This window comes from Tachypleus tridentatus, chromosome 1, assembly GCF_004210375.1.
Source record: "Tachypleus tridentatus isolate NWPU-2018 chromosome 1, ASM421037v1, whole genome shotgun sequence".
Lineage (NCBI taxonomy): Eukaryota > Metazoa > Arthropoda > Merostomata > Xiphosura > Limulidae > Tachypleus > Tachypleus tridentatus.
This window is the reverse complement of record NC_134825.1, coordinates 24,017,419-24,045,141: the sequence shown is the minus strand read 5'-3', so window position 1 is coordinate 24,045,141 and position 27,723 is coordinate 24,017,419. Positions and strand designations below refer to the sequence as shown.

The 27,723-nt window shown below is 34.1% G+C and overlaps 1 protein-coding gene across 1 annotated transcript in view; it reads right to left on the bottom strand.

Annotated features, from left to right (window-relative positions):
* LOC143244732 (cardioacceleratory peptide receptor-like) overlaps nucleotides 1-27,723 on the bottom strand; it is a 43,714-nt gene that overhangs the window by 4,732 nt on the left and 11,259 nt on the right. Inside the window, exons 2-5 of the mRNA XM_076489969.1 lie at nucleotides 16,894-17,029; nucleotides 14,833-14,936; nucleotides 12,164-12,257; nucleotides 10,811-11,098 (exon numbers count right to left, since the gene is read on the bottom strand). Of these exons, the coding sequence (XP_076346084.1) occupies nucleotides 10,811-11,098; nucleotides 12,164-12,257; nucleotides 14,833-14,936; nucleotides 16,894-17,029 (622 nt within the window). The remainder of the gene's footprint in view (nucleotides 1-10,810; nucleotides 11,099-12,163; nucleotides 12,258-14,832; nucleotides 14,937-16,893; nucleotides 17,030-27,723) is intronic.

Sequence of the window (27,723 nt, the reverse complement as noted above, 5' to 3'; positions counted from 1 at the left end):
AGACTTGAATAGGAAAATGCAATATTATTCAAAAATATACATTAATCTTTTGTGCATCAATAGTTCTCGTCTGATTAGGTTGAGAAAACATAAAGTAACATAATGTAATGTGCTCTCATATTCTAAACTAGTGACTACTTTTACGTATTACATATTACTTGTTTTTTATGTGTAAAAAATTCTCTCTGACAACGCACGAAGAGGAAATATTTGGAAATTACGTTACACAGTGCGCTACAAACAATCGTATTCTAGGAAGTTACAGAGCTTATTCTAATGTAAAGTGTATTTTCTGACGAGTAAAAAATGCCTACGCGTGAAGACTTATTTGTAATTCTAAAAATACTTAAAAGGGTGCGTGAAGACATCGATTTGTTTTCTTCCATACATTATAGGAAAACAGTTAATTTCTTACAAATGTAGTATTATTTTAAAGTAATAACTAACTCTTTTTAACTTCAAAAAGGGTGACCCAAAATGTTCATTAGTTTTAGTTTAGTTCCCAAAAAGAACGAAGATACACTAATAAAAAAAATCCATTAAACACATTCGTTTTAAAATATTCCAGTTTACCTTTTCCAAGTGTTTGAAGTTGGAGGTGGGTGGTGATGACTAGCTTCCTTTCCTCTAGTCTTACACTGCTAAATTGGGGACGGCTAGCGCAGATAGCCCACGTGTAGCTTTGCGCGAAATTCAAAAGAAACAAAAACAAACCAAGTGTTTGAAATACAACGCGTGGTAGCTTGTTTTCACGCTTAAAACAATAAACAAGATATTTAGGTTTAACGAAGGAAGTATTAAAGAAAATTTCCTGTTTGCCTAAAACTAGGCTTAGTTTAAATATTATCGTTCCCGGATTGTATATCCGAGGATTCCTAGCTTGTTGAAAAACGTGATATGTTCTTTTGGCCGTGAATATGCTCGAAGAATGACAGTAAAAATAGGTAAATATACAATATCTTGTAAAGCAGGTCACAATATAGTTTAAATCAACAATGACGAACATTTAGTTGAATAGGACACGTGAAACGTCGACGTTATTTTCCACTTAATTTATTATTGTTTCGTTATAGTGGAGTTAAACTTTATTGTAAATTATGTTTTGTTTTGTTTTGTTTTTTAATTTCGCGCAAAGCTACTCGAGGGTTATCTGCGCTAGTCGTCCCTAATTTAGCAGTGTAAGACTAGAGGGAAAGAAGCTAATCATCACCACTCACCGCCAATTCTTTGGCTACTCTTTTACCAACAAATAGTGGGATTGACCGTCACGTTATAACGCTCCCACGGCTGGGAGGTCGAGCATGTTCTGGTGCGACCGGGATTCGAACCCGCGACCCTCGGATTACGAGGGTCATGCCGGGTCCTGTAACTATGTTAAACATTCATGATTCCATCAAACAGTAGTTGATGGTGGATAACATTGACTGATTGCCTTCCTTCTATTACATCAATCAAAAATTAATGGGGCCTATTTGCAAATAGCATTTATATATCTTTGAGATAAATAGCTATAACACGACAAAATTATTTGTATAGATCAGTGATATGTTAAAAATTAGTTCTATTCGTGTACCAGTAAATTAACAGCTGAAATAATTGTTCTTAGCCCTAATCTTAGTTTGATAAGCTGTAACATTTACACGTAAACGTACACCATTAAGTCCTTCAGCGAGGATCCAATATTTTACTCACATTGTATGTTTTTCGTTTTTGCCCGAAAAATCCTCCCATAATGCCCCCAGGGCACAGCGGCATGTCTGCGAACTCACATCTCTGAAACGGAGTTTCGATACCTGTGGTAGGCAGAGCACAGATATCCCATTGTGTGGCTTCCTGCTTAATTCCAAACAAACCAAACCTCCCACAGTACTGGAGCTGGCAGCAGCAAATTAGTCAAGAAGAATCGAGGTGGCTGAGGACGTTGTTATATATATATATAGATTACTCCATCATATCAAGAGTAGGGGGCTAAAACGCCCCAGAAGGTCACCCAGTCATAAATGGTTCCAGGACTAGATTTCATGGCATCGGATTTTTGGTGTGCGATGTTTGAAACTGTGTTCCCACCTCAATAAACAAACCAACAGGATCGAACGTGACAAACATAATCAGGTACCATTGGGTGACAAACATAATCAGGTACCATTGGTTAGTGTCTTAACGGGATTTTTCGAGATTGTCAGAGAAATAACTGGGAATAATGCATTAAAAACCCTCAACAGAAGGAGGGGGGCTTTGAGCTTCACAAAGGATTGCGGGTATTTTATGCTAATTTTAAACAAACTGTTACATTCACAAACACGTGACCTTGTATGATCGATTTATTATTTATTACTAAATTTTCATGTTAACTTATATGTATTTCTCAGATATGGACCCAAATACACTCAGAATCGTCTCTATGAAATGTAACTCTGTGTATTACATCAGATAATTTTACACATGAAAATATGTCTTTATACCTTAAACACGGTTGTGTTCTATTTTAAGGTAAAAACAGTTATCTGTATTTTCCTTACAGCAAAGTCACAACTTGCTATCTGCTGTGTTCACCGAATCCCTGATGTAAATCAGAAAACTTACCGCTGTCTCAGCACATCGAGAAAAGAACTTAAACGACATTTTTATGGCCCTGTATGTCCAGGTGGGTTCAGGTGTTCAACTCGTAATCTGAGGGTCGCAGGTTTAATGTTGGTTTTATAAAAATCGTACAATACCACTTTACCTAAAAATACAAGTTAGCTGTTTCTGATCGTGTGCACCAATATCACAGCTTGGGTGGTGCCATTGTTACTTTAGTGCACTCAACGTCTCAGGTCTAAAGATGATCAAAGTTTCGAAACGTTATAAAGTTTATTAGCGTCAACGCAAAAGAAATCAAAACCTCTTTTGCATCAAATATGATGTGCAGTTAATTATTCTATTATGGGTGTTGTTACAGTCGTTTTATCAAAGTGCTCTATTGGGCACTTTATTAAAAGTAAGAATCAGTCACCGCTCGAAGCAGTTTTGGTTTTTTCGTCGTCGGCTAACCACGTGCGATTTCTTAGCTATGAGTGATTTCCGAGAACGAACTATCACTTGGTGGCACACTGATAAAATCCTTTCCACTCTCTCTGTAGAAAGACTTGATAATTCAGACACGTATCCTTATAATTAATAAAATTAATATAATTAATTATAATATAATAATAAATTAATTTTTCTCTCTTCTTTATGTAACGGGCACGGCATAGTCAAGCGTGTTAAGGCGTGCGACTCGTAATCTGAGGGTCGCGAATTCGAGTCCCCGTCGCCCTAGACATGCTCGCCCTTTCAGCCGTGGGGGGTTATAATGTGACGGTCAATCCCACTATTTGTTGGTAAAAGAGTAGCCCAAGAGTTCGTGGTGGGTGGTGATGATTAGCTGCCTTTCCTCTAGTCTACACTACTAATTTAGAGACGGCTAGCGCAGATAGCTCTCGAGTAGCTTTGTGCGGAATTAAAAAAAGTCAAAACATTTTTTAAAACTTAATTTGCGTTTGCCAATATCATAGAAACCATTTATCTTAAAACATTCATTTTATTTATTCATTTTTAAGTCACAATAACTATGTACTATGCTGTAAACTACATTACTTGGAAGAGTGTTTTCCTTTAAAAATCAGTTTAAAATTTCACTACATTTTTATGTAAATATTCATATTGTTTTCAGATTTTATAAGCCTGTTAAAATATATTTTTAATTATATTCATTTTAGTCAGATCTGAAACTAAACAGTGAAAATTCAAGTATAAATCTGTGTATTTCTTTCCAAGACACATTAGATATTCAAACCACCTGTTGTTATTGCTTTTTATGATACATTAGATATTCAAACCACCTGTTGTTGTTGTGATATGCTGATGGACCAAGAAGACTGGAGGGTTGAACACACACATAAAGGAAGATACAGAATTTCGTGACTCATAGTATAACAAATTGATCATAACAGATGAAGTGCTTGACAAATTAGTGTAATTACATCTTTAGTTTTGTCAGTATTCCTCCGTTTATTGAGCTTAGTATTACGTTATGTTGCCCCCCCCAGTGGAACAGCGGTATGTCTTCGAACTTACAACGCTGAACCCGGGTTTCGATGCCTGTGGTGAGCAGAACACAAATAATCCATTGTGTAGCTTTGTGTTCATTTATAAACAACAAAACCTATAATGCTGGATAAATATATATATATCTAGGTGATCAAGATATACGCTCGTGATTTAACATGTTAAAAAGATACTGCAGATTAAAAAATGGTTCGTTAAGTTTTATGTTTGATAAACTATATATTTATTAAACGCATAAAGTATTACTCAGCATACATACATAATGGAAAAAAGGTGACTACACAGTTTTATTTCGAACATAGTTTGATTTATAATTATTACCCTTAAATACACAACGATTAAACTGGTAACACGCTAGTACAGCGGTAAGTCTAGGTATTTACTACGCTAAAATCAGGGGTTTGATTACCCTCAGTGGACTCAGCAGATAGCCCGATGTGGCTTTACTATAAGAAAACACACAAACACAAGTGTTTGCCAAATTAGTTTAAGTTTATCGTTAGAGGTCGTGAGGATTTGGTTTGGTTCGAATATTCACGCATAGCTACACAAGGGGAATTTTAGCTACCCTTCTGAATATAGAACTGACAGACTAAAGGGATGGCATTTATTATACAGCACGAACCAACCAAATCTTGGGTTACTCTAATCGAAAATTGGGAGTTAACCTTAACTTTTATAACATGTCAGTCCTCGAAGTGTGGAGTGATTCTAATCGAGATGCAGTGAAAAATTATCTAAAACTGCTAAATTATGCTTTTTGTGCCGTTTTAACAACTTTATAATTGATAACGTGGGGAAGTGAACCCTTTTTGTTTGTTAATCTGTGGGAACTGTGGAACAGTCTCTTTGTACTAAATTCCAAAATACGGTCCAGTAACTGACCAAACCACAACATTAATCTTCTTCTTTGTTTTGCTATGACCCATAAGAAGACTCATAATGAGCAGGTTCAAATTACCAGCATGTCAGTCTGTTTAGCGCATGAAAATTTATAGTGTACCAATTATCATCTTGATAATTATAGGTATAGGTCACAAAATAGGGTTGCCAACGTTTTCTAGTTAAGTGTGTTTTATTTTAATGCGTGCAAGACTTCCATTTCGATTGATTACAAGGTCAGTAGGCCTGCAAATGAAGTATCTCTCCATAACAAGACTAAGCCTCCTCGAAAACGCATGTTCAATGACATTCTGAGGCAAATTGTGCTTACCAGTGTGTGTCTAAACTCTTCTGCGCCAGCCAAGAAAGCCCACACAATAGCGGGACATGTAAGTGTATGGTAAGGCCCTTCATTATTGCACAGGCTACACTGATGTGTTTTCAAGCCTACTGCGGTCATGCCTGCCTGTGCTGTTGGCTTATGTGAACACGAACAACAGAATGTCTAACCTTACTACTAGCTTTGTTAGGGCGTCTGTGCAATGTCTGTGTAGACATTTAGACTCTTATGGCATCTTGGAGGAAGTTACAGAGGTTAACAGCTAGAGGAAAGCAAAGGCAAGCAGCAGTCTTGTTGTGGAGTTGTTAGCCAAACTTGTTCTGCCAAACCATCTGAACTTGATCTAGGCCCTAGACACAACAGCTTTGGATGTGCCAAGAGCAACAGCAACTCTGTGTTGGGTTATGCCTCCCTGCAGTATCCCTCAACCTTGTTATGTTCTGAATAGGAAGATGATGCCTTTAACCTAAATGAAGCATTTTCTGTCCTGCATAACTTGAATCAAACCAATTTTAGAATGTTATGATCAGTGATATCAAAGTAAGAACCTCACAGTTTTTCTGTATGAGCTTTCATTTTGAGGGGTAGGGTCAGAACACAAGTCAGGATCTAATGAAAGTTATCCAAGCAGAAAGTTTGCACTTGGCAGACAGTATCTAGACAATGGACTTCCAAGTTACGTTTTTACAGACCTTTATTAACATAAGTGTAAATATTATGTAAAAACCATGATTCCTAGCAAACTTAGGCTAGTTGTGTATATTTTTGGAGTGTTTGGCGCTTGATCCCAAAAAAATCCTTAAAAAGGCTCTAAAAATTAAAAAAAGATATCTGGGTGTATTGGAAGCAGGGTACAATTCTTTTAGGTTTCAAGTCATTATGCCGAGAAATGAAGGAGTAGAGGTCAATTGAAACGTGTTTAGAAAAACACAAAACAATATAAAAAATGGTACCTTTCTCCGAAGATACATAATAAACAGCAAGCAATTTTTGCAATTGTTATTAGTTAATTCATGTATCGAAATACAAAACGTTCTGAAACAACTGTCCTTAGATGAACTTTACTGACACTGCCTAGGCTAATTGGACCAAACTCGTAACCATTTTTATTCGTTATAATTTATATACTAGTAATTTCTAACATATTAAGTGTATCTTTCGTAGACCTTTAGCAAACGTTACAATGCTTTTGCATACTAAAAGGTAGATTTTTAATACAGTATTTTTATCAATATTTGTTCGTAAAATTGTCGATTATTTTTAGCTAGTATGAGAGTAAAGTGATTATCGTGCACAGCATGGCCAGGTGGCTAAAACACTCGACTCGTAATTTGAGGATCACATATTCGAATTCATATTACACCAAACATGCTCGCTCTTTCAACCGTGGGGGCGTTATAATGTTATGGTTAATCCCACTATTCTTTGGTTAAAGAGTAACCCAAGAGTTGGTGATGGTGGTGATGACTATCTGTCTTCCCTCTGGTCTTACACTGCTAAATTAGTGATGGCTAGCACAGATAGCCCTCGTGTAGCTTTGCACGAAATTAAAAGAAAATAAAATATTCTAAGATTAAAAATACTTTTCTTTATCTCAAGAATCTCATATTTTACTTGTATAAACTCTAGAACGTCTTAATCATGAGGTTTCAAAGTATATACTCTGAGAATTTCAACTGTTAAACATATCCCATAGATTTTATATGGTTATTTCACTTTAAACATCTGAAGTTGAGCCGTTTAAATAAAACTGACATCACGGATCGTTTCAGCGACCGTTTAGTCAGTCGTTACACACTGTACGCATAATGCGATACCCTTGAGAGCAAGAACGCACGTGCAAAACAAAAGTGTCATTCATACATGCCCTTGCTTCAAGAACACAATATTGGACCAAGCCGCTTATGTTTCCTATAAAACTCAGAAAAGAAACTTCCAACGGTAATAAAATTGCAATTATAATGTGTGAAAACATTTATTATATGGTTCAAAATTATGCTGGTCTGATAAACATTATAGGTTCTGTGCCTCATTGATCCATTTACATTGCAGGTGTTTTAGTTCTGGTGCTCACTTATTTCATGTCTGTCGAATTTCGCAACATATGTGTACGAAGGTGTTATTTGGGCATATACTTATAAAGTTTACTACCCTCTTGTTTTAATCTTTTTAAGTTTCGAATGTGGTGTAATGTGGTTTTAGACTTACCTTAGTTTTGACAAGTAGAGTAACACAAATGCAATAGGCGTAACTATGTATTGGCCTGCAAAAATATGCTATTGCGGCATCCATACGTTACATATGTGTATAAATATACATGCACATACTAATATTTACTAATAAATGTTTAAATTGTAATTATATTTCTTACCACATAAAAAGTAAGTGAGAAATACATAAGAAAACGTTGATTTCGTGTACATACCCGTGTTATGAAATTCTACACTCGAGCATACGTACTATTCTAAGCATTGTTTAGACTTTGGGGTGGGGTGTGCAGAAATAATAATTTTTGTAGGCTTCAAATATTAACTTTTGAAAAATAAAAAATAAGAAATTACAGTATTAGTATACTCAAAATCCCTGTAATTTAGTAAGGTTCCTAATAAAGTATATGTGGGTTGAAAATATCCCATTCCTACTCAGAGAACAACTTATTGATCACACATCTACAGTTTCGGCAAAATTTTTTTCGTCTTCAAGTCACTTATAAATAGCTGTCAGAATTACATTGAGGGGAAATTCTATTTCTATTGGTTATGAACTTGAGCTACTTAGTAGTAGTAGGTGGTACTGGTTAAGAACTTTCAAATGATTGATTTGAAGGGCGGAGCTACTCAAGTAGATTTGCTAAATATATTGATATCTCAGCAAATCACAGAAATGAGAAGTTCTCATTTTATATTTAACTTGTCCATATCTCAACTTTGAGTTTCTAATACTTGTACATGTTGTATGGTGGGTGTAATAAAATAGAAACTGAGCAGTAAGACAACTGCATATTATGTGACACACAGAAACTGATACTTAAAGTTTTTTCTTTATGTTTCCTTTTAAATTAGGAAATTAAAACATATATAATTTTAAAATTTAAATTATAAATTAGGTTTTGATCCCATTTTCATTGACGTAAATAGTAAAAATAATATTTGATAAAATTTTTGAAAACAACACTCCAAATGTCGTGACACGTACCCTTTAACCTACAGGGGCAGACCAGGGGTAAGAGTGTTTTAAGAGCTAACTTAGGAAAAGTATTGTGAAATAAATACAGTTTAAAAATATATTAAGACTGCTATAAGAAATTGCTACTATTATTATAATTTGTGTACAAGTGAAAATGGTTAAGAATAATTGGTCTTATGACTATTTCTAACAATTTATATAAAAAATAGCAAATACCAACAGTTATTGGCCTACAGAAACTTATTTTTGATTTATTTGAAACAAATAACCTTAAACCAATTATATCCGCCATACAGGTTATATATAGAATCAGTCAATGAAATAACAAATAGAAAAGTAGTTTTTTTTAACAAAGCATTAGATGGATGTGCACCAGATGCGTTTGAAATAACTCATAAATTAATACGTTTGTGCTTTGAAATTTTGGCTTTTGCAACTGATCTCTCACAACGTTTTGATTCTATCAATAGGAAATTGAACAAAATTCTTTAAGTTTGAGAATTTATTCAGTCTCAATTGGTACATTACTAGATGGAAGGTGGGCACAAAAAGCTATCACTGAGTTCAAAGACAAAGGCTGTACCATTCAAGTTCAACATACAACTTTACGTTCGCGTGCTTCTGGTGTATATTCCATATATGGAAAGCTTATTTGGGATCGTTCATATTTACTCTGCGGTAACCTTTAGTACAAAAGCGAAATTAAACGATTGACGCATTAGGTAAGGAGCCCTTGAGCATTTCGAATGCATGAATATAACGAATCTGTTTGAAGAGCAGTCTAAGAAAATTCTATACTTCCTTGGATTGGATCATAAACGTACACTATACAATAGGCTTCTACGTCAGTTGCTGTTACTCTATTCAGATGCAGATATTGCTTAATTTGTATAGCTTCTAAATTCATCACAACGCGTAGAGAGGCATATTAATACACGTTCAAGTATTCAATGTATAGATTTCATTACGTCAGCTACTTAAATAAGGTCATAGTGTTCAAACTGCCGCTTATGTAACGTTAACCTTAGATTCAACTGTAAAAATGTCACTGATTTTTCGTTTCACAAACAAGCGATAGAAAACTTAATCTTAAAGTAGTATATTTCAGAAGATGCCTTTATATTGTATTTGTTTAAATATTTCGTGATTATAATTCTGTGTATCTCCTACGATTGTTAGCACTCTTCTATACTATAATGGTGAATAATTATACGTACTGTTGGTCATCTCTTGTAGAAATAATACTACCAAGTGTTTGTTCTTAAAATCATGTTCGCCAAGTAAAACGAAATATGTGTTCAATCATATAATGGAAGAAGCTTCCAGTATTGTTATTTCCTAGCGCAAAGATACACTATATGAAATCGAATTTCGGATTTTAATGTTGCAAGTCCGTAGACTTGCCGTTAACACATCAGGGGATAAAAGCTTTACGTGAATCTAAATGTACCAGAAAACAGGCCAGATGGTTGAGAGTCGCAATCTCGGGTTAACGGGCTTGAGTTCCCGTCCCACCATTTCAATCTTGGTGCATTATAATACGACGGTGAATCACAGCATTCATTGGTGGAACAAAGTAACCAAAGAGTTTGTGGTGATGACAAGCAGTCTTTAATTGCTAAATTAGAGACGGCTAGTGCAGACAGCCCCCGTGTAGCTTAGCGCGAAATTTAGAAAAAAACAACAACTAGAATACTCTAGGTAGTTTCTATTGCCATGAAAATATGTGTACTTTACAGCATCAGTTTCTACTGCTATGACAACTTGTGTACTTGATAACAGAAGTTTCTACTGCTATGACAACTTGTGTACTTGATAACAGAAGTTTCTACTGCTATGACAACTTGTGTACTTGATAACAGAAGTTTCTACTGCTATGACAACTTGTGTACTCGATAACAGAAGTTTCTACTGCTATGACAACTTACGTACTTGATAACAGAAGTTTCTACTGCTATGACAACTTGTGTACTTGATAACAGAAGTTTCTACTGCTATGACAACTTGTGTACTTGATAACAATAGCTTATACTGCTATGACAACTTGTGTACTTGATAACAGAAGTTTCTACTGCTATGACAACTTGTGTACTTGATAACAGAAGTTTCTACTGCTATGACAACTTGTGTACTTGATAACAATAGCTTATGACTACATGCATAACGTCATGGGAGCAGGAACTAGTTATACATTCTTTACTAACAACACAACGACTCTCAGGCTTACCGTTAAAATAGCTAGTTAATCATCTGAACTTATAAAGTTTTTAGATAATTCCTTTAATATAAATATATGTATATATACATATGTACCTTTCAATGTGCACGTTGATTTTCTAGTTTGAGAATCAGAAAAAGATTTACTTTTGGTCCAGATGGTGTATACTATAACTGAGTAGCATCCAGAGATAACAACTGTGGGAAGAAAAAACACCGAAACAGCAATCAAGGACATGTAGATTTTCCATTGCCAATTTTCCATGTTGATCCAACACTGCAATCGTCCTTTGATAATGGATTCTTTGTTCAGAAAAACTGCTGGACTCGCCGCTAGAGCACTGATACCCCAAGCTATGCTAATCAGAATTTTAGCTCTCTTCCCTAGTTGGGGGAATGAATGATATTAGAAATAACAAACACCAAGTTTATTACAGGATATATTTTCTTGTTATCACGTTCGCTGCCACCAGTGATATTAATAATTTCTACCTTAGTGTCAACTATATTTTTCTTTTTTTCTCTCTTAATCTAGATGTTTGATATTTATATAGGTGGCTACAGTGTGTTTAATAATAACTCATTGAAGTCACGTGTAATATGTGTCACACCGGTGTATCACGCGGTTCATAAAAAGAGTGACTCAAGAGTAGGGCAAATGGCAGCTAACGTGTCACTATGATTAATAAAATGATAACTGTTTCATAAAAGAGAAAAGTCCTATCTAGAAAAACAAGTAGGTTTATTTCATTCAATATTTTTTGTTCTGAACAGCAAGTACGTCTGTAATATTCAAATAATAAAGTAAATAAATATCTATAAAAGAAAAACAAACTTTAAAGTTTCCTTTCACATTTCCCTGTATCTTGCTTACAAAATACGGAAAAATTAACCTATACATTTCTTTTGCTGTAGAACTTGATACAGAAATAATCGCTTATAAAGAACTAACTCAGTTAAATAAGTTAATCCAAGAAGTGGAAAATCCGTTTTTTTTAACAAACCTTATGAAATACTTCCCTTTGAAATAGATTTTTAATCAACCGTTTCATCCACTTCTTCCAGAAGTTACATTATTATTATAAAATGTCTATGGATAAATTATATAATCATAATTCCCTCATACACTGTTCTTCTGTGGACTAACAGAAACAAATTAAACCAATTTCAAATGTAATCTAGAAAAAATATATTAATGATATAAACGTAACATTTACATTTCTTACGATCGATTAGCTGTTAGTTATACTACACGTAATGCGTTCGTCGCTGAGAAAAAGTTCAATTTAAATTACCTAATTATATAAATATAATTATATTTACCCTGAATACCAGATGAATGAATACTAGCACAATTTATAAAGTTCAGTTAAAAATAAATATTTCAGATTTTTTTTTGTTAGCGTTAGTGTATTTTGTATTTGTATTCATGTAAAATTAAAAACCTACAACTTCCTGAGAATTTCATTGGGTGCGTGATAGCGTCATATCGGTCGATACTCAGCGCCACCAGAACGTAAGTGGAGGAATACATAACAAAAACCTATGATAAACAAACAACATTATTATCGGATATTACTTCATAAAATTATTTCACTTCAATTTTGTTTTAATGCGAAAAAAATAAAAAAGCACAGAACAAACACAACTACCTTAACAACTTTTATTATTATCTAGCATAAGAACAAAATAACGTGTGGATGATTTTAAATCTGCCATTGAATTTCAACATTAATTTGATTATATTGATAGAAATATCATACATCACTTAGCTTTAATAGCTAAGAAGTAAACCCCATATCTCCAAATTTAGAAACAAATCATCTTGGAAAAGTTAATTTTTCTGTTAAAATATTGTTTTAAACAGTGCATCAGTGTAACACCTATATACACATACATTTGTAAAGAATTTATTTAAAATATGAAGGCTCACTTAAATAATTTACGTAAGCCAAAACATAATTGCAGACATATGTAGTTTTATTACACGTCTGTATTAATCAGAATGAACTAACATTGAATTTTTCACTTTTTTTCTTTGTTGTTTTGTCTCCCAATGGAACAGCGATAAAACAGCAGACTTATGACGCAGGAAACCGGGTTTCGATACTGGCCGTAGGCAGATCACACATAGTCCATTGCGTAGCTTTGTGCTTAACTCGGCCTGGCATGGCCAAGCGCGTAAGGCGTGCCACTCGTAATCTGAGGGTCGCGGGTTCGCGCCCGCGTCGCGCTAAACATGCTCGCCCTCCCAGTCGTGGGGGCGTATAATGTGACGGTCAATCCCACTATTCGTTGGTAAAAGAGTAGCCCAAGAGTTGGCGGTGAGTGGTGATGACTAGCTGCCTTCCCTCTAGTCGTACACTGCTAAATTAGGGACGGCTAGCACAGATAGCTCTCGAGTAGCTTTGTGCGAAATTCCAAAACAAAACAAAAAAACAAGTGCTTAACTAAAAACAAACAAACAGCTGTTTCTTGTTTTCCGAAAACATTTTTTTTCTTTCCATTTTTCTTATATATATATATACCTATGAATGTATATAAAACTTCACTAATGAGATACCACTTGACGGTTATAATAGGTAGACGTTGTAATCTATGTTTCCAGAACAGCGATTTATCAGCAAGGCATTTGAGACAGCGTGGTTAGTGAAGATCAGTCACCACCATAAATAGTTTCATACTGTCTGCTACTTTCATTTCCGAAACCAATCATTCAGTGCGAGACAAGAGCCTCGAGCGTTCTACATCAAAGTACTGAATAACTGTCCGAAGAAGCTGTCAATCCACAAGAAAGAACAAGCTGTGTTTCTTTGTTTTTGTTTTTTGAATTTCGCGCAAAGCCACTCGAGGGCTATCTGCGCTAGCCGTCCCTAATTTATCAATGTAAGACTAGAGGGAAGGTAGCTAGTCATCACCACCCACCGCCAACTCTTGGGCTACTCTTTTACCAACGAATAGTGGGATTGACCGTCACATTACAATGCCCCCACGGCTTAAAGGGCGAGCATGTTTGGTGCGACCGGGATTCGAAACCGCGACCTTCAGATTACGAGTCGAACGCCTTAATCCACCTGTCCATACCGGGTCCGTGTTTCTTGGTATAAATTATTAATCACCTTCGCGAATGAAAACTTGTTTAAAAGAAAACCATTTTAAGTTTAAAGAAACATGGGTACGTAAATATAAGTTACATTTTGAAAGCTGACTAATACTGTTATTAATAAAACTTCAGGTCACCCCACTGGTACAGCGGTAAGTCTCCGGATTTACAACGCTAAAATTAGGGATTCAGTTCCCCTCGGTAAACTCAGCAGCTAACCCAATGTGGCTTTGCTATAAGAAAACAAACAAATAGAAGTTTCCATCTGTAAATACGACGTACTAGAATTAGTTTTTATTTGTGTTTAAATTTGTAACTGAGAGCGGAATTTTCTCCAGTAAAGGCAAGCGAGGCTTTGACATCAAAAAACCGACAAGATTGAAGACTGTAACTCTTTCTGCACATAGTTTAATTACTGCTCAGCCACTCTGGAAAAAATTCAGGTTTCAGAAAACACGAGCTATTCAGAATGTTCGCTTCTATATCTTTTGTGTGCGCGGGTACCAAGTTTGTGAATGTTCTGCATTTGTTCTTAACATTATGTTAAACACTGAAAAAAACGACGACTTTACCCGTAAAAAAGATAGTTTAATATAATTAATTTTTGTAGCAATAATTTTTTTCGTCATAGTACAAACAATGTAATTAGAAATTTCCTACTTCAATGTACTAAGAATAATTGTTTCTTAATACTAAAAGGTAGCAACAGTGGGAAAAATTTAGTGTAGTTTGTTTGTGTTGGAGAGCATATAAAATAAATAAAGCCAGTATTTATCCACTGGTTACTAGCCACCTCATTCTGGAAGGCAGTGTCTAGAAAATTTTGAGTGGTATATAGGTTTCAGTTTTCTTTTATATTGATTTATCGCATTAAATAATATAGACAATATAGAAAATAATCTTACAATACAGGTTTGTATTTTTTTTGTAAATATAGTAAGTTAAATAATTTTGTTCTGGTTCATACAACTAGCTTAATTTTTAATTGGAAGTTGACAATAATAATAAGACAAACCTGAAGGTAACGGACAGTTTTGCACACAATATTTCCACCATAGAAATCTACAAACGTACGCCATACAATATCTGTCAGAACTTGGATCAGTCCTACCATAAGATCTGAAAAATGTTGTAAAACAAGTAAACTGATACACAGAATATGACCAGCTCTGTTTTATATCCTGTAATTGGTACACAGAATATGACCAGCTCTGTTTTATATCCTGTAATTGGTAAACAGAATATGACCAGCTCTGTTTTATATGCTGTAATTTATACACAGAATATGACCAGCTCTGTTTTATACCCTGTAATTGATACACAGAATATGACCAGCTCTGTTTTATATCCTGTAATTGATACACAGAATATGACCAGCTCTGTTTTATATCCTGTAATTATCACATTTATAATTAATATTTGTTCTTTGAAAAATAAAATCAACGATCATATCTTAGATCAATGCACACGGTAGTGTGTTATCAAAAGAAGTAATCGTTTAACGATTTTCCATTTTCTGTTTTTTGGACTGTGTTAATTCAAACTCTCACATATTTTCTGTGGATGTGTTATATTGGACTCTTAACTTCACAAACCAACTTTCAATGCAATCCATTAACCTGTTCAGTTCCGTAGACGAGATAACTCGTCCAAGTCGATGGGTAACACAGTGCCACGGACGAGTTAATTTGTTCTCAATAATACCTAACTGCAATGCTAGATGTCAGCACCATACATGCATTTGACCTACTTACAAATTGTTTCACTTTCGATCCAAAATAGCGTCACGAAAAAAAAGTTACAAAATAAAGAAGCATTAGAGTTGTATTTTGAACTTGATTCGGAGTTGCCGTAGCAGCTGAAATACTTGGCTGTCAACAGGTTAAGGAATGCCTGAGTTATTTTGATTCAGTTTCTTCCTTTTTTCGCATCAAAAATACAAAAACTTTATTTGATAAAAACATCTATTTAACTTTCATGGATTTTTTCTTGCACATTTAGGACACTAATAGATCTTTTAAACCTAGAATTAGTAGTTTTAGTTGGTGTAAATATAAGCCACATTTAAAATGTTCAGGACTTTCAAGGCTTTTTTAGATATTAATTGTAGGTAAAAACAAACCACAATATAGGCGATTACCGTATCATTACATGCTTTCTCTCTCTGTTATTAACTACTATGATATCTTATGATATTTTTTATCACAAGAAATTGATATTTTAAAGAAAAGTAACTTATTAATTTTTCTCTTACACAAAACCTAAATTTATCCAATCAAATACTTGCTGTAAATTTTAATCTAATGCATCACTGAGATACACCTCTAGAGCTTATGAACATGAAATAGTTCTCAATGAATATATTTACCATATTTTCATTTCACATTAGTTCGTATCAAATATGTAGATATATCAATACAGTAGCACCACCTTTCTGTTTTTAAGCACTGACACAACTAGATTATCCGTTATTTGAAGTTTAATGTTAATTTAAAAAAATAATCACAAACTTTAGTAGTAAGTTGATACCGTAACTTAGGGTTACTTATTATAAGTGGGTAACATTGTAGTAGTTAAGAACTTGTTGCAGGTAAACTTGAACTTTATAGTGGACAGTTTCAGAGTACAACATAGGCATAGAAACCGGAGGCAATAAAACCCTTGAGTCTGAATTTGGAGTACGAGAGTGTCTTTAAGTTCCCCAGACTTCAAAATATATATTATAGAAATGTATCAAATAAGGTTTTAATATGCTTAAGCTTCTGTATAGCTATATTAATGGTTTAAATATGTAGAACAAGAATGTCACAACAGTGTGTGATCAGGTAGAACAAAATTAATGTCGTCGTGCTGGGGAAACCAGCAATATGTCACTCAGTTGTTTATTTTATATTTTAACAAAGGAGGCAGTATCTACACACGTAAGAAAGTCCACTCCCATTGGGCAAAATGAAGGGAAACCACCTAGTTTTCCCACCTTATGTGTACTCAGGAACATTGTAAAAAAACATTTTGAACCTTCCATAATAATTCACTACACTACTAGTAATCACATGATTTTTCTTAGTTTTCTTACCAGCCAGGGCAAGTTGCATAATGAAGAAATTCATTCGAGATTTTCTGTTCTTGGACAAGACCAAAGTTATGAGAACACTTCCATTTCCAACCAGAATCAAAGCAAAGAGAATCCACAAGAAGGTCAGTTGTTCAGTCTATCAAATAACAAACATCTGAAACTCGTGTTCATTAATTACTACAAATCTTACCATTAATAACAACATTTTTAACTTTGCAGTTTATAATAATAATAATTGTTTTTTTGTTTGTTTTTGAATTTCGCACAAAGCTACTCGAGGGCTATTTGTGCTAGCCTTCCCTAATTTTGCAGTGTAAGACTAAAGGGAAGGCAGCTTGTCATCACCACCCACCGCCAACTCTTGGGCTACTCTTTTACCAACGAATAGTGGGATTGACCGTCACATTATAACGCCCCAACGGCTGAAAGGGCGAGCATGTTTGGCGCGACGGGGATGCGAACCCGCGACCTCGGATTACGAGTCGCACGCCTTAACACGCTTGGCCATGCCGGGCTAATAATAATAATACTTTTAATAAAACTGGATTGTTTTTTACATACTGTAATACGGATTTATTGGGCTACATGGTGTTTTAATTATTTTTAAATTTGTTTTGTCATTTCATAGTTGTATGAATTTACAATTTAAAGATAAGCTTTTTCTCATATCATATTCATATGATGTAATGTTCTGACCTGCGCAGTCTGTTCCTCATGTGTTAAAGATGTGGGACAGATATAAAATTACCAAACAAAGTATATTTTACAATAAATACTTCGTCAAATACACTAACGTTTATTTTATATTCTTACACAGAATTTTAAAACATTTTTTATTTTCTCTTGTGCTTAGAACGCTGACTGAACGAACAGTTCTTGTCATCGTACACTGAGTCTCATTTTAGAATAAACAAAACATATCTTTGACTAATTTTAAGCAATATTGGGAAAAATAAACATTATATATTTTATCCTCTTACGTCGGGTTCGCATCCCGGTCGCGCCAAACATGCTCGTTCCTTTCAGCCGTGGGGGCGTTATAATGTGACAGTCAGTCCCACTATTCGTTGGTAAAAGAGTAGCCCAAGAGTTGGCGGTTGGTGGTGATGACTAGCTGCCTTTCCTCGAGTCTTACACTACTAAATTAGGGACGGCTAGCATAGATAGCTCTCGAGTAGCTTTGTGCGAAATTCCAAAACAAACAAACAAACAAATCCTCTTACGTAGTAGGTATGTACCACGTGATTATTTTAGCTGTGAAAAAATGGTAAAAATATTAAGTAATAAATAATATTTCACATAATCATAAACGTCTAAAGAACTCATTTTGCCAAACTCTGATTAGCACCATCTTATGACTTTTAAATTATCATTAACATCACGTATAAACGAGTTTTTGACAACCGGTGATAGATTTTAATGTCTCAAACTGTTTTTATGATATACCACAATCGCCTCATAGAATGTGGAAGCTTAATGACTCATTTGTTTTTGTCTTGTTTTCTGATGAAACGATATATAGTTAATGAATATAAAATGCTATCTAACCGTGTCTCTAAAATGGTGTTTGTAGAGAACTTTTTTAGTAGACATTATAATAAATACAAAGACAGAACTAGGACAATTTCCGACGTGCGTTAAATAAATGATTTCACAAAAATGAAACTGTTTTGATAAAGGAAGTCGCTCGTATAATGGAGATGATAATAGAGATAGTAAGCAAAGTGACTTTCCAGCGAAATACAAGCTTTCCCATTAGAAGTCAACGTGCACGTGACAAAACACAGAAACAGAAAACATTTAATATTTCCTAAAAGACAAGCGATATACATTGTAGTAATCCAGACATTTTAGAGCAAAATAATCGTTGAAAACACTTGTTGTTCAACAAGATATGAACAGAATATATTATATTAAAAGCGTTATATTTTTAAAACGTTTGGACTGAAAGGTTCTTAGAGGATATTTTTTCATTTATTAAAGTAACTTTATAATGTTCACTTTGTTCTTTTCTTTGCTAGAAATCTTTTAACTGATTTATTATGAACTTGTAAATATTCGGTAAAACATTATTTGGAAGTATATTTAAACAATTAAAAAGTGGGATAAGCTGAACAAATGAAATGATGCAAACTTTGTTGTATTATTGTGTTACAACTAGGTTAGTGCAAACTTATTAAGTCACAATGCCTCTAGAATTTTCAGAACTTTAAAGCAGAAAATTCCTTGTTTATTAAACCTTATTTGTTAAAAAATTATAGTTTAAAAATTATACCTTTTTAGGCTGAAGCTCACACAATAAGAGAGTAAAAAATACATCAAATATTACTTTGTACTAAATCCTACATATCAAGTACAAAAAGTAAGATAGGTGGGTGACGTTGACTAACTGCTTTCCCTCTAACCTTTTACTGATAAATTATGGACACCTAGCAAAGATAGATCTCGTGTAGTTTTGTATAAAATTCAAAACTAACCAAACCAAACTGAAGTAAGACTATGTTGAAACAACGTAGTTGATAGCTGAAATAAAAAGAGTTGAATTCATTTATAGAAAAGCACGTGGAAAAAAACACGTCGGACAAAAATCTATGAATAGAGCAATGATCAAAAAATACAACAGAATAAATTTCATTGAAATGCCTTGAAAGAAGTGTTTATACAAAGGTGTGATTCCACGAAAATTGCAGGTAGGAAACCATCCAAGAAGTTAAAATGAATTCAACAATAAGAACAAATTAAGATAGCCCTCGAGTAGCTTTTTGCGAAATTCAAAAAACAAATCAAACCACTTTTGAAAAAAATTCACAAAGAAACAAACAGTCTAAGGTTTTCTAAGAAATACACATAATAACCTTAAATATTCTTCTACAAAGTGCTCTTGTCTGGTGAGATTAAAATAAGAACCTTTCCTTCCCAAACTGACCCCGCTGTATTTGGAGATAGAGGAAAAAAAGGAAAGAAAATACTTTGTAATTACAATTAATTATATTGGTGATTCAATCGTGATATGGAGGTATTTTACCAATATAAAGACTGGAGACATACGTTTTGAATGAAGAATGAATGTGTGCAGTCAAGTGTCACAATATTTTATAAAGTACAATGGTACAATCTATTCATTGGTTGATTGGGAAAAGGTTTAGTTTACGGCTAACTAGACTCTTGAATTATTGAAGAAAACGAAGACAAAGGTATTGGAATGATCTTTATAATCACCAGGTCTCTATTTAATAAATGCTTTATCAATACGGTAGTTTAACGTAAAAAAGTCTAAGTATTAATATACACCAGCACCATCATTTGTCAAGAAATAAGTTAATACCACCATCTGAAAACTAGAGATCAAGCTATACCAACTTTTGTTTTTTATCCAGCTAGACTGACAATAAGTAAACGTCATCAAAATATGTTAGTTGTTGCTGAGTCATTTTTGCGTTGCCTTATGAAGGTAATTAGATTACAAATTGAAAGAACTGGACACAATATTCCTTTAATACTTTAACATAAATGTTCAAATAACGGATTTATACTGGATACATCTGAATCCTACATTTTTTATTAGGACGTTTTCTCTCTATTAACCTCCATGTTGGACAAATCGAACATTACTGATGTTCTATACACTATACATCAAATTATACTGACGTTTTCTCTCTATTAACCTTCATATTGGACAAATCGAACATTACTGATGTTCTATACACTATGCATCAAATTATACTGACGTTTTCTCTCTATTAACCTCCATGTTGGACAAATCGAACATTACTGATGTTCTATACACTATACATCAAATTATACTGACGTTTTCTCTCTATTAACCTCCATGTTGGACAAATCGAACATTACCAATGTTCTATACACTATACATCAAATTATACTGACGTTTTCTCTCTATTAACCTCCATGTTGGACAAATCGAGCATTACTGATGTTCTATACACAATACCTCAAATAATGTGACGTTTTCTCTCTATTAACTTTCATGTTGGACAAATGGAACACTACTGGTGTTCTATACACTATACATCAAATTATACTGACGTTTTCTCTCTATTAACCTCCATGTTGGACAAATCGAACATTACTGATGTTCTATACACTATACATCAAATTATACTGACGTTTTTTCTCTATTAATTTTCACTCTGGACAAAACTAATATTACTGATGTTCTACACACAATACATCAATACATTTATACACTATTTACAAATAAGTTGAAGTAACATGTAACCAGCTCCGAAATTAATTAACACAAGTTTAATGATGGCTTTTCTGGGACTTGCCGTTATAATAATTATTAATTTCAGATCTAAAAATATAACAAACATTACAAAAGATGGTTTTTTTTTTTTAATTTAGTGTAATTTGTATGTAGAAAATGAGTGAAAACAAACTTTCAGATCCATCATTTCTTCTGTAATAAGTCGTTATTTGAGAGAGTTTTCTCACAATACCGGAATTGCAATTCTTGTTTTTAGTGATAATAGCGTATCAGATAAACTTTGGGCTATCACAGATCCAGTTCAACTGAGGAGTTTTGGTAATTAACGAAAGGCTTGGTGTGCAATAACTTGTGCCAGATGCAAAAGTAGAATAAAGATGTTATAATTGTAATTGTTCTCTTTGTTGAGCGGACTCTTTCGCTAGAAAGAATATGCAAAGCTAGGACTAATTAATGATCACGAAATCATTTTATTTCTTCTTCTAGAAGTTTTGCTGTTTTTCTAACGTATTATGAACAATAGAATTAATTAAATAATTCCACTTACTTGCTCATTTTATTTTAAGTACGGTACTTCTCGCATCTTTGTTACTGGATCAAAGCTAACTTCTGACAACACGTTACACAGTTACAAACGTATCGTTATTACTAAGAGAAACAGTCTCAGTAATTCATGTCTTAATAATAATAATGGATAACCTAAGTGCTCTGTCTTTACATGCGTTCTATACTGTTTCAACTGCTGTGAAACATCCAACAAAATTCCACACATCAGGACGAGAGTTTATTCAATTGAGCCCGTAACAATTATATTTAGTGTAATGTCTATTTTGCAGGAAATTGCACGTGAGTTAAGTGTTGTTTGTGTGATATACTTTACAACTAAAAATACCAGTGTTGAAGTTGAAGTCAGACGTTACGTAATTAGCACGATATTGTACAATCATGTAGCACATTATTGCATTAACAAGCTTAATCAAAGATCAGTTAGGTATGGTGATTCTGAGTGGTGGAACCATTGTGCAATCAGAGATCCTCGGACAAAGGCCATTCTAATGATAGCGGATTTGTAGCGTTTGATCAAGAAATTTGCCAAAAAAAAACTCCGAACAGACAGAAGAACAAACGTAAGATTCGGCAGTTCTAATGAATTCGTTAAATTGACTTGATGTTTGATATTATAAGCAGGTCCGGCATTAAGGTTATACAACACAGGCGATTTCTTAGGATGTCGAATATTTGTGGGCCTTAATGTAAGTGTGATCTTTTTTTTTCTTCTAAAGCCCAAATTTAGTTGCATTTGACCCTGAATGCAAAGATCTGAAGTGAAACGTGATTTTCATAACATGTAACACCTTCTTTGGTCCTCAGTTAGTAGTAAATGGACTATAACTGGTTGATATACACCTTAGACCGAAATTAAATGGTTACTTCTATGATGCTTTTATTAATTTTTGTATTATAAAGAGAGTGAAAAAGATATTGTAGAAAGTCTAGTGTATTCCAATTATACATTCTAAAAGAGTGGGGAACAGTCAGGCATGGATCGGTGGTTAGGGCGCTTGGCTTGTAATCTGTGAGTGGGAGTTCGAATCCTATCACCTGCAATATAACTCCCTTTTAGCCATAAAGAGTTGGTGGTGAGTTGTATTCCTTCTTTTTAGTTTATCACTACGAAATCAATAACGGTTAGTGTATTTCGTCTTCAAATGGCTTTGCGTGAAATTCAAAATAAAATTACTGAGAAATGTGAGAAAAAATAAGTTGTGTGCAAATATTAGTAAACGTTTATTGCCATATTTATTAGCTCCCTCTATACTGTTGCAGAGTGCACATTATATTTGCAACAGCAAAATAGACTGACCACGTGATTTATCAGATAATTGCTTAAGACCCATATTTTCAGGAATATAGTATTGTTATGGTTAACCTGTAAAAACATTGGATATAGTAATAGTTGCCCATTTACAAGAAACGTTGTTTTTAATGATCATTTAATGATATTCACGGTTGGTTACTGACAAAGGTAAAATACGACAAATTGACAATTTTTACAGTTGTGATTAAGATTAGATAATGCTTATTATCTGGTCACATAGAGGACAAATACAAAAATGTAATGTTAAAACTGATAACTAATTTGAAAAATTGGCTTTTTATTAGATGTATTTATTTGACACAAACTCTGGACAACGGAAGACCAGTTTTTGCTATATAATTAATGTGCACATTTCCATAAGAACTATCAGTACATAAGTAACTAATTTTGAGCTGACAGACTAGAATGTTTGTTTCTTTGTTTCAAAGTTTTCGCGAAAGGCTACACAAAATAACAATCCCTAAGAACTGATAAACTGGAGATAAGGCAGCTAGTCAAAAGCATTCACTGCTAATTATTGGGCGACTCTTATTAATAAAAAGACTTTCACAGCTCCACACAGAGAAGGGTTTATTTGTTTGTGAATTTAGCGTGAAGCTACACGAGGACTATCTGCGCTACCCTTCTCTAATCCAGCAGTGAAAGACTATAGGAAAGACAGCTAGTTATCACCGCCAACAGCTAAGGCTTGGGCTACTCTTTTGCCAACGAACATTGGGATTGAACGTCACGTTATAGCGCTCCCACGGCTGAAATGGCAAGCATGTTTGGTGAAATAAGGATTCGGACCGTTGATGCTCAGATTGCGAGTCAAACGCCCTAACCACCTGGCCACTTCACACATACTAAACACGAGGTTACTTTCCACAACGTAACGAAGTGAAATTATGTGAGCGATCTAATTAATCACGTTTTCCAGTTTCTCCATTAATGTTAAAGTAGAAGTACATTAAGTGTTCTAACAATGTTGTTTGTGCTACAGACTTCTCACGTAACATTATTATAGGATTTTTAAATCCTGTTTGCAGGACTACTTTACACGTTTTATCGCCTTACAAACAATATTCTAATAAGAAGCCTCAGCGGAAACCCTACATCATTGTCATCGATAAAACATATATTATATATAATTATATGATCAAAATGTTACAACTGCTATCAAGGCTATAACTTTACCACACATGTGTTTTACTTCGAACTGATTTGACGTAAACAAATCTGAGATTTCTTGTTTGTTTGTTATTTCAAACAGTTGTTGTTGTTGTTGTTTGAATTAGGCTCAAAGCTACACAATGCTCTGCCCACCACTGGTTGTTAGTCCGCAGACTTACCGCTTTTCCACTGGAAAGGAGGCTTTCAGACTGCAAAAAAATGTAAATAACTTCTGTAGCATATAGTCTTCTGAATTTAGTTTGTTTTATATCTAAGTTGATTATTTTACAGTGTTTTTGTTTATGAGTGTTATTTCCTGCCAATGAGAAGCGTTACCAGATATAGTGAACTCAACATAGTCGATTCTATTCAAATAGAACTTGATATGAAACATGTTTCTGTCTACTTGCCTAAAATAGTGTATAATAAAGAATATAAATTACAACTGTTATAACAGAGGTAAAATAATAATTTTAGTTTCATTTTTAGAGTAGTTTTACAGATAAGACGAGGTAGAAGCTTTAGTGATTTAGATAGAACGTTCTAAGCGATGGCTTGCATTTATAAAAAGGTCTTCAGTTTTGATACTGTTTAAAATTACTTAATAATTAATTGGCTAGTTACACATAGAGTTAATTATATGACGTTATACAAAAGGCAAACTTCCACAAACAAGCGATAACAGAGAACAATCAACTTACATCCTTTATCTCAGAGTGTAATACTTTGAGCTGTGATGTTCCTTTAAACTAGTGATTACGCCATTGCAAACCGAAATATAAGTAAATGACATGAAAATTATCAAGTTATAAATGACTCTAGAGGGACAAAAATTAAATAAAATTAGGACCAGCCTGAGAGTCATAGATGTAACGTTGGTCGTACACTTCTTATATGTAAAGATACATCAAGAATGTATAAAAACAAAAGACACGTCAGATTGCACAAGGATTTATGTGAGCATTCCAAAAACAAGGAACTGGATGACATATCAGAGATAAGATACTTAATATATTACTTCCTCTTGCATAATTCTTCTGAATTGCTAATTTCGTATTTATTGTAATACACAGCCCCAATAAAAGATGAGGGTATTTTATCATCTCCAATGTGTAATGATGATTTTCAGAGGAAATGTGAAATGCTCCGGTATTATCTTTGAGAGTACGTAACTCGAGAAGTCGTAAAGAAGAAATCATAGAAAGTCTTACGCTTTCTCAAAAAAAACGTCCTTAGACGAAACTCATATAAGGAAATGTCCTTCTTCTTTTCATAAAGGATCGTAAAACTAGTTTCTTTTATGTAACTTTACGTATAGTCAAATAATTACGGAATGTTTTAAAAAGCATTTTTCAAAAACAATCCCAAAAGTTACTTAGAAGAGTGGACTGAGGTTCATGTAGTAAAGTTTCGTTTGTTTGGAATTTCACAAAAACTTGCACGAGCTCTAGCTGTCCCTAATTTAGCAGTGAAAGACTAGAGGAAAGACAATCATCACTACCCACCGCCAACTCTGGGCTACGCTTTCACAAACGAATAGTGGGATTGATCGTAAAACTACAACGTTTCCTCGACTTTTGAAAAGTCTAGATGGCACCACTGTACCTATACTCCAGTAAAAAAAATAATCACATTTTGTCCTTGTTTTTTGAAGACGGTGAATCATATTATCCACCGAAAAATGTGGAGTGTGTTTACTTTTGTTAACTTTATACTAATAATGGAAACATTGATGTCGTTATTTTTTTACTATTTTTATTAAAAGCAGCCTTTTTTTCTATTCGTATTAACTTCATCCTAATAATAATATTCATCCTAAATATTCATTAAAAATACTTTTATACAAATAATTGTTCATGAAAAAACATTGAAGAATATTTAACACCGCCTGGTGTTGCCTACGGTAAGTTCAAAAGAAGGGATTCGACACGTGATGCTGGGAAGCACGCACCCGTCTCGTTCGATTTACAGAGCCTGAAAAAAAACTCCTGTCATGACGCTAGCTGCTGGCTGACTGCCTTCCCCTTCGTCATTAGTTCAAAGTCTATAGCATGTTTGTTTATTTCATGGGTATACAGTTTGTTGCTCAGTTTAAAAATTCTTTTTCCGTTTATCATAAAACCACAAAATTATTCCATTACTTTTTTGGTTGAATGATGTTTCCTCCAACAGAATTTCTTGTATTTTTGCCTATTTGAAGTTAAGCACAAAGATGGACGGTGTGCTGTGCCCACCACTAGTATCGAAATCCGGATTCTAGTGTTATAAGTCTGCAGAGATGCTATTGTACCAATGAAGGGCTAGTATCTCTATTTTGACGTAACAATGAATTTTGTTTTTCACTCTTTTTGACTGTCTGTGGAAGAGCACATACAAAATATTTTCCGTTTAGTTTTTCCATTTCTAGATATAAACGAGTATAGCATTTGTTATTCTTTCTTATACAATAATAAAAATATTCACGTATTTTATAAAGTCTCAATAAAAACAGACACAAGTGAAACTTTGTGAATTTTTGTTAATATCTCAAAAAGACATGTAGCAGAAACTTCTAAGCCTCTTTCTCAGTCCTCATTACAAAGCGACATGTTTTGCCCAAGGTTTTGTAATGAACAATCTAAATCCAAACATCCACAGCACAGCAAAGCGTAATAAACACATAAAAACAATTGTTAGAGCTATAAACATGTAACACAAACTCAAAATAAAGTTCCTTCTTCATATTAATATAAAGCCGATTACCATTGGTACAATTTAAATGTTTCCTTTTCTATGCATTATTTTCATTCGTTGTAATGAAGTAGTTTCCACAATGTATATTACTCTTCTTAGGCCTGGCATGGCCAGGAGGTTAAGGCACTCGATTCGTAATCTGAGGATCGTGGGTTCGAATCCCTATCACACCAAACATGCTTGCTCTTTCAGCTGTGGGGACATTATAATGTGACGGTCAATCCCACTATTCGTTGGTAAAAGAGTAGCCCAAGAGTTTGGGGTGGGTGTTGATGACAAACTGCCTCCTCTCTAGTCTTACACTGCTAAATTAGGGATGGCTAGCGCAGATAGCCCTTGTGTAGCTTTGCGCGAAATTCAAAAGCAAACAAACATTACTCTCGTTCTAACAAGGTAATTTGTATTAAAGACTTCTTAAAACTACAAGTGCACATTAAAGCTCAACGTTTTACAAAGAAAACCTCGATTTTCTTCACTAATTTTCATAGTCTCCCCCCCCCTCTGAAAAACTTTCCAAAACTGCTATATTATATATTTTAACAATAATTCGGATGGATGTTTGAAATAAATCGCACGTGCTTTTATATATAACCCAAAACAATTAACGTTTTCATTGTAATCACTTGCCTGTAGATTAATGAGAAAAGTTTTATTTGTATAGTTGCGTTTTTTGCCGATCTTTGTTTCTTCTAATTAACTAATTCACTTAGCTACATAATGTAGCTGCAGGGCAATCCTTTTAATCCGGTCTACAGAATCCGGTCTAGGTGCTACTTTTGTTCTTTAAGCCACTGGACACTGGTGTTCTGGTTATCACTTTCACAAAACTATCGTC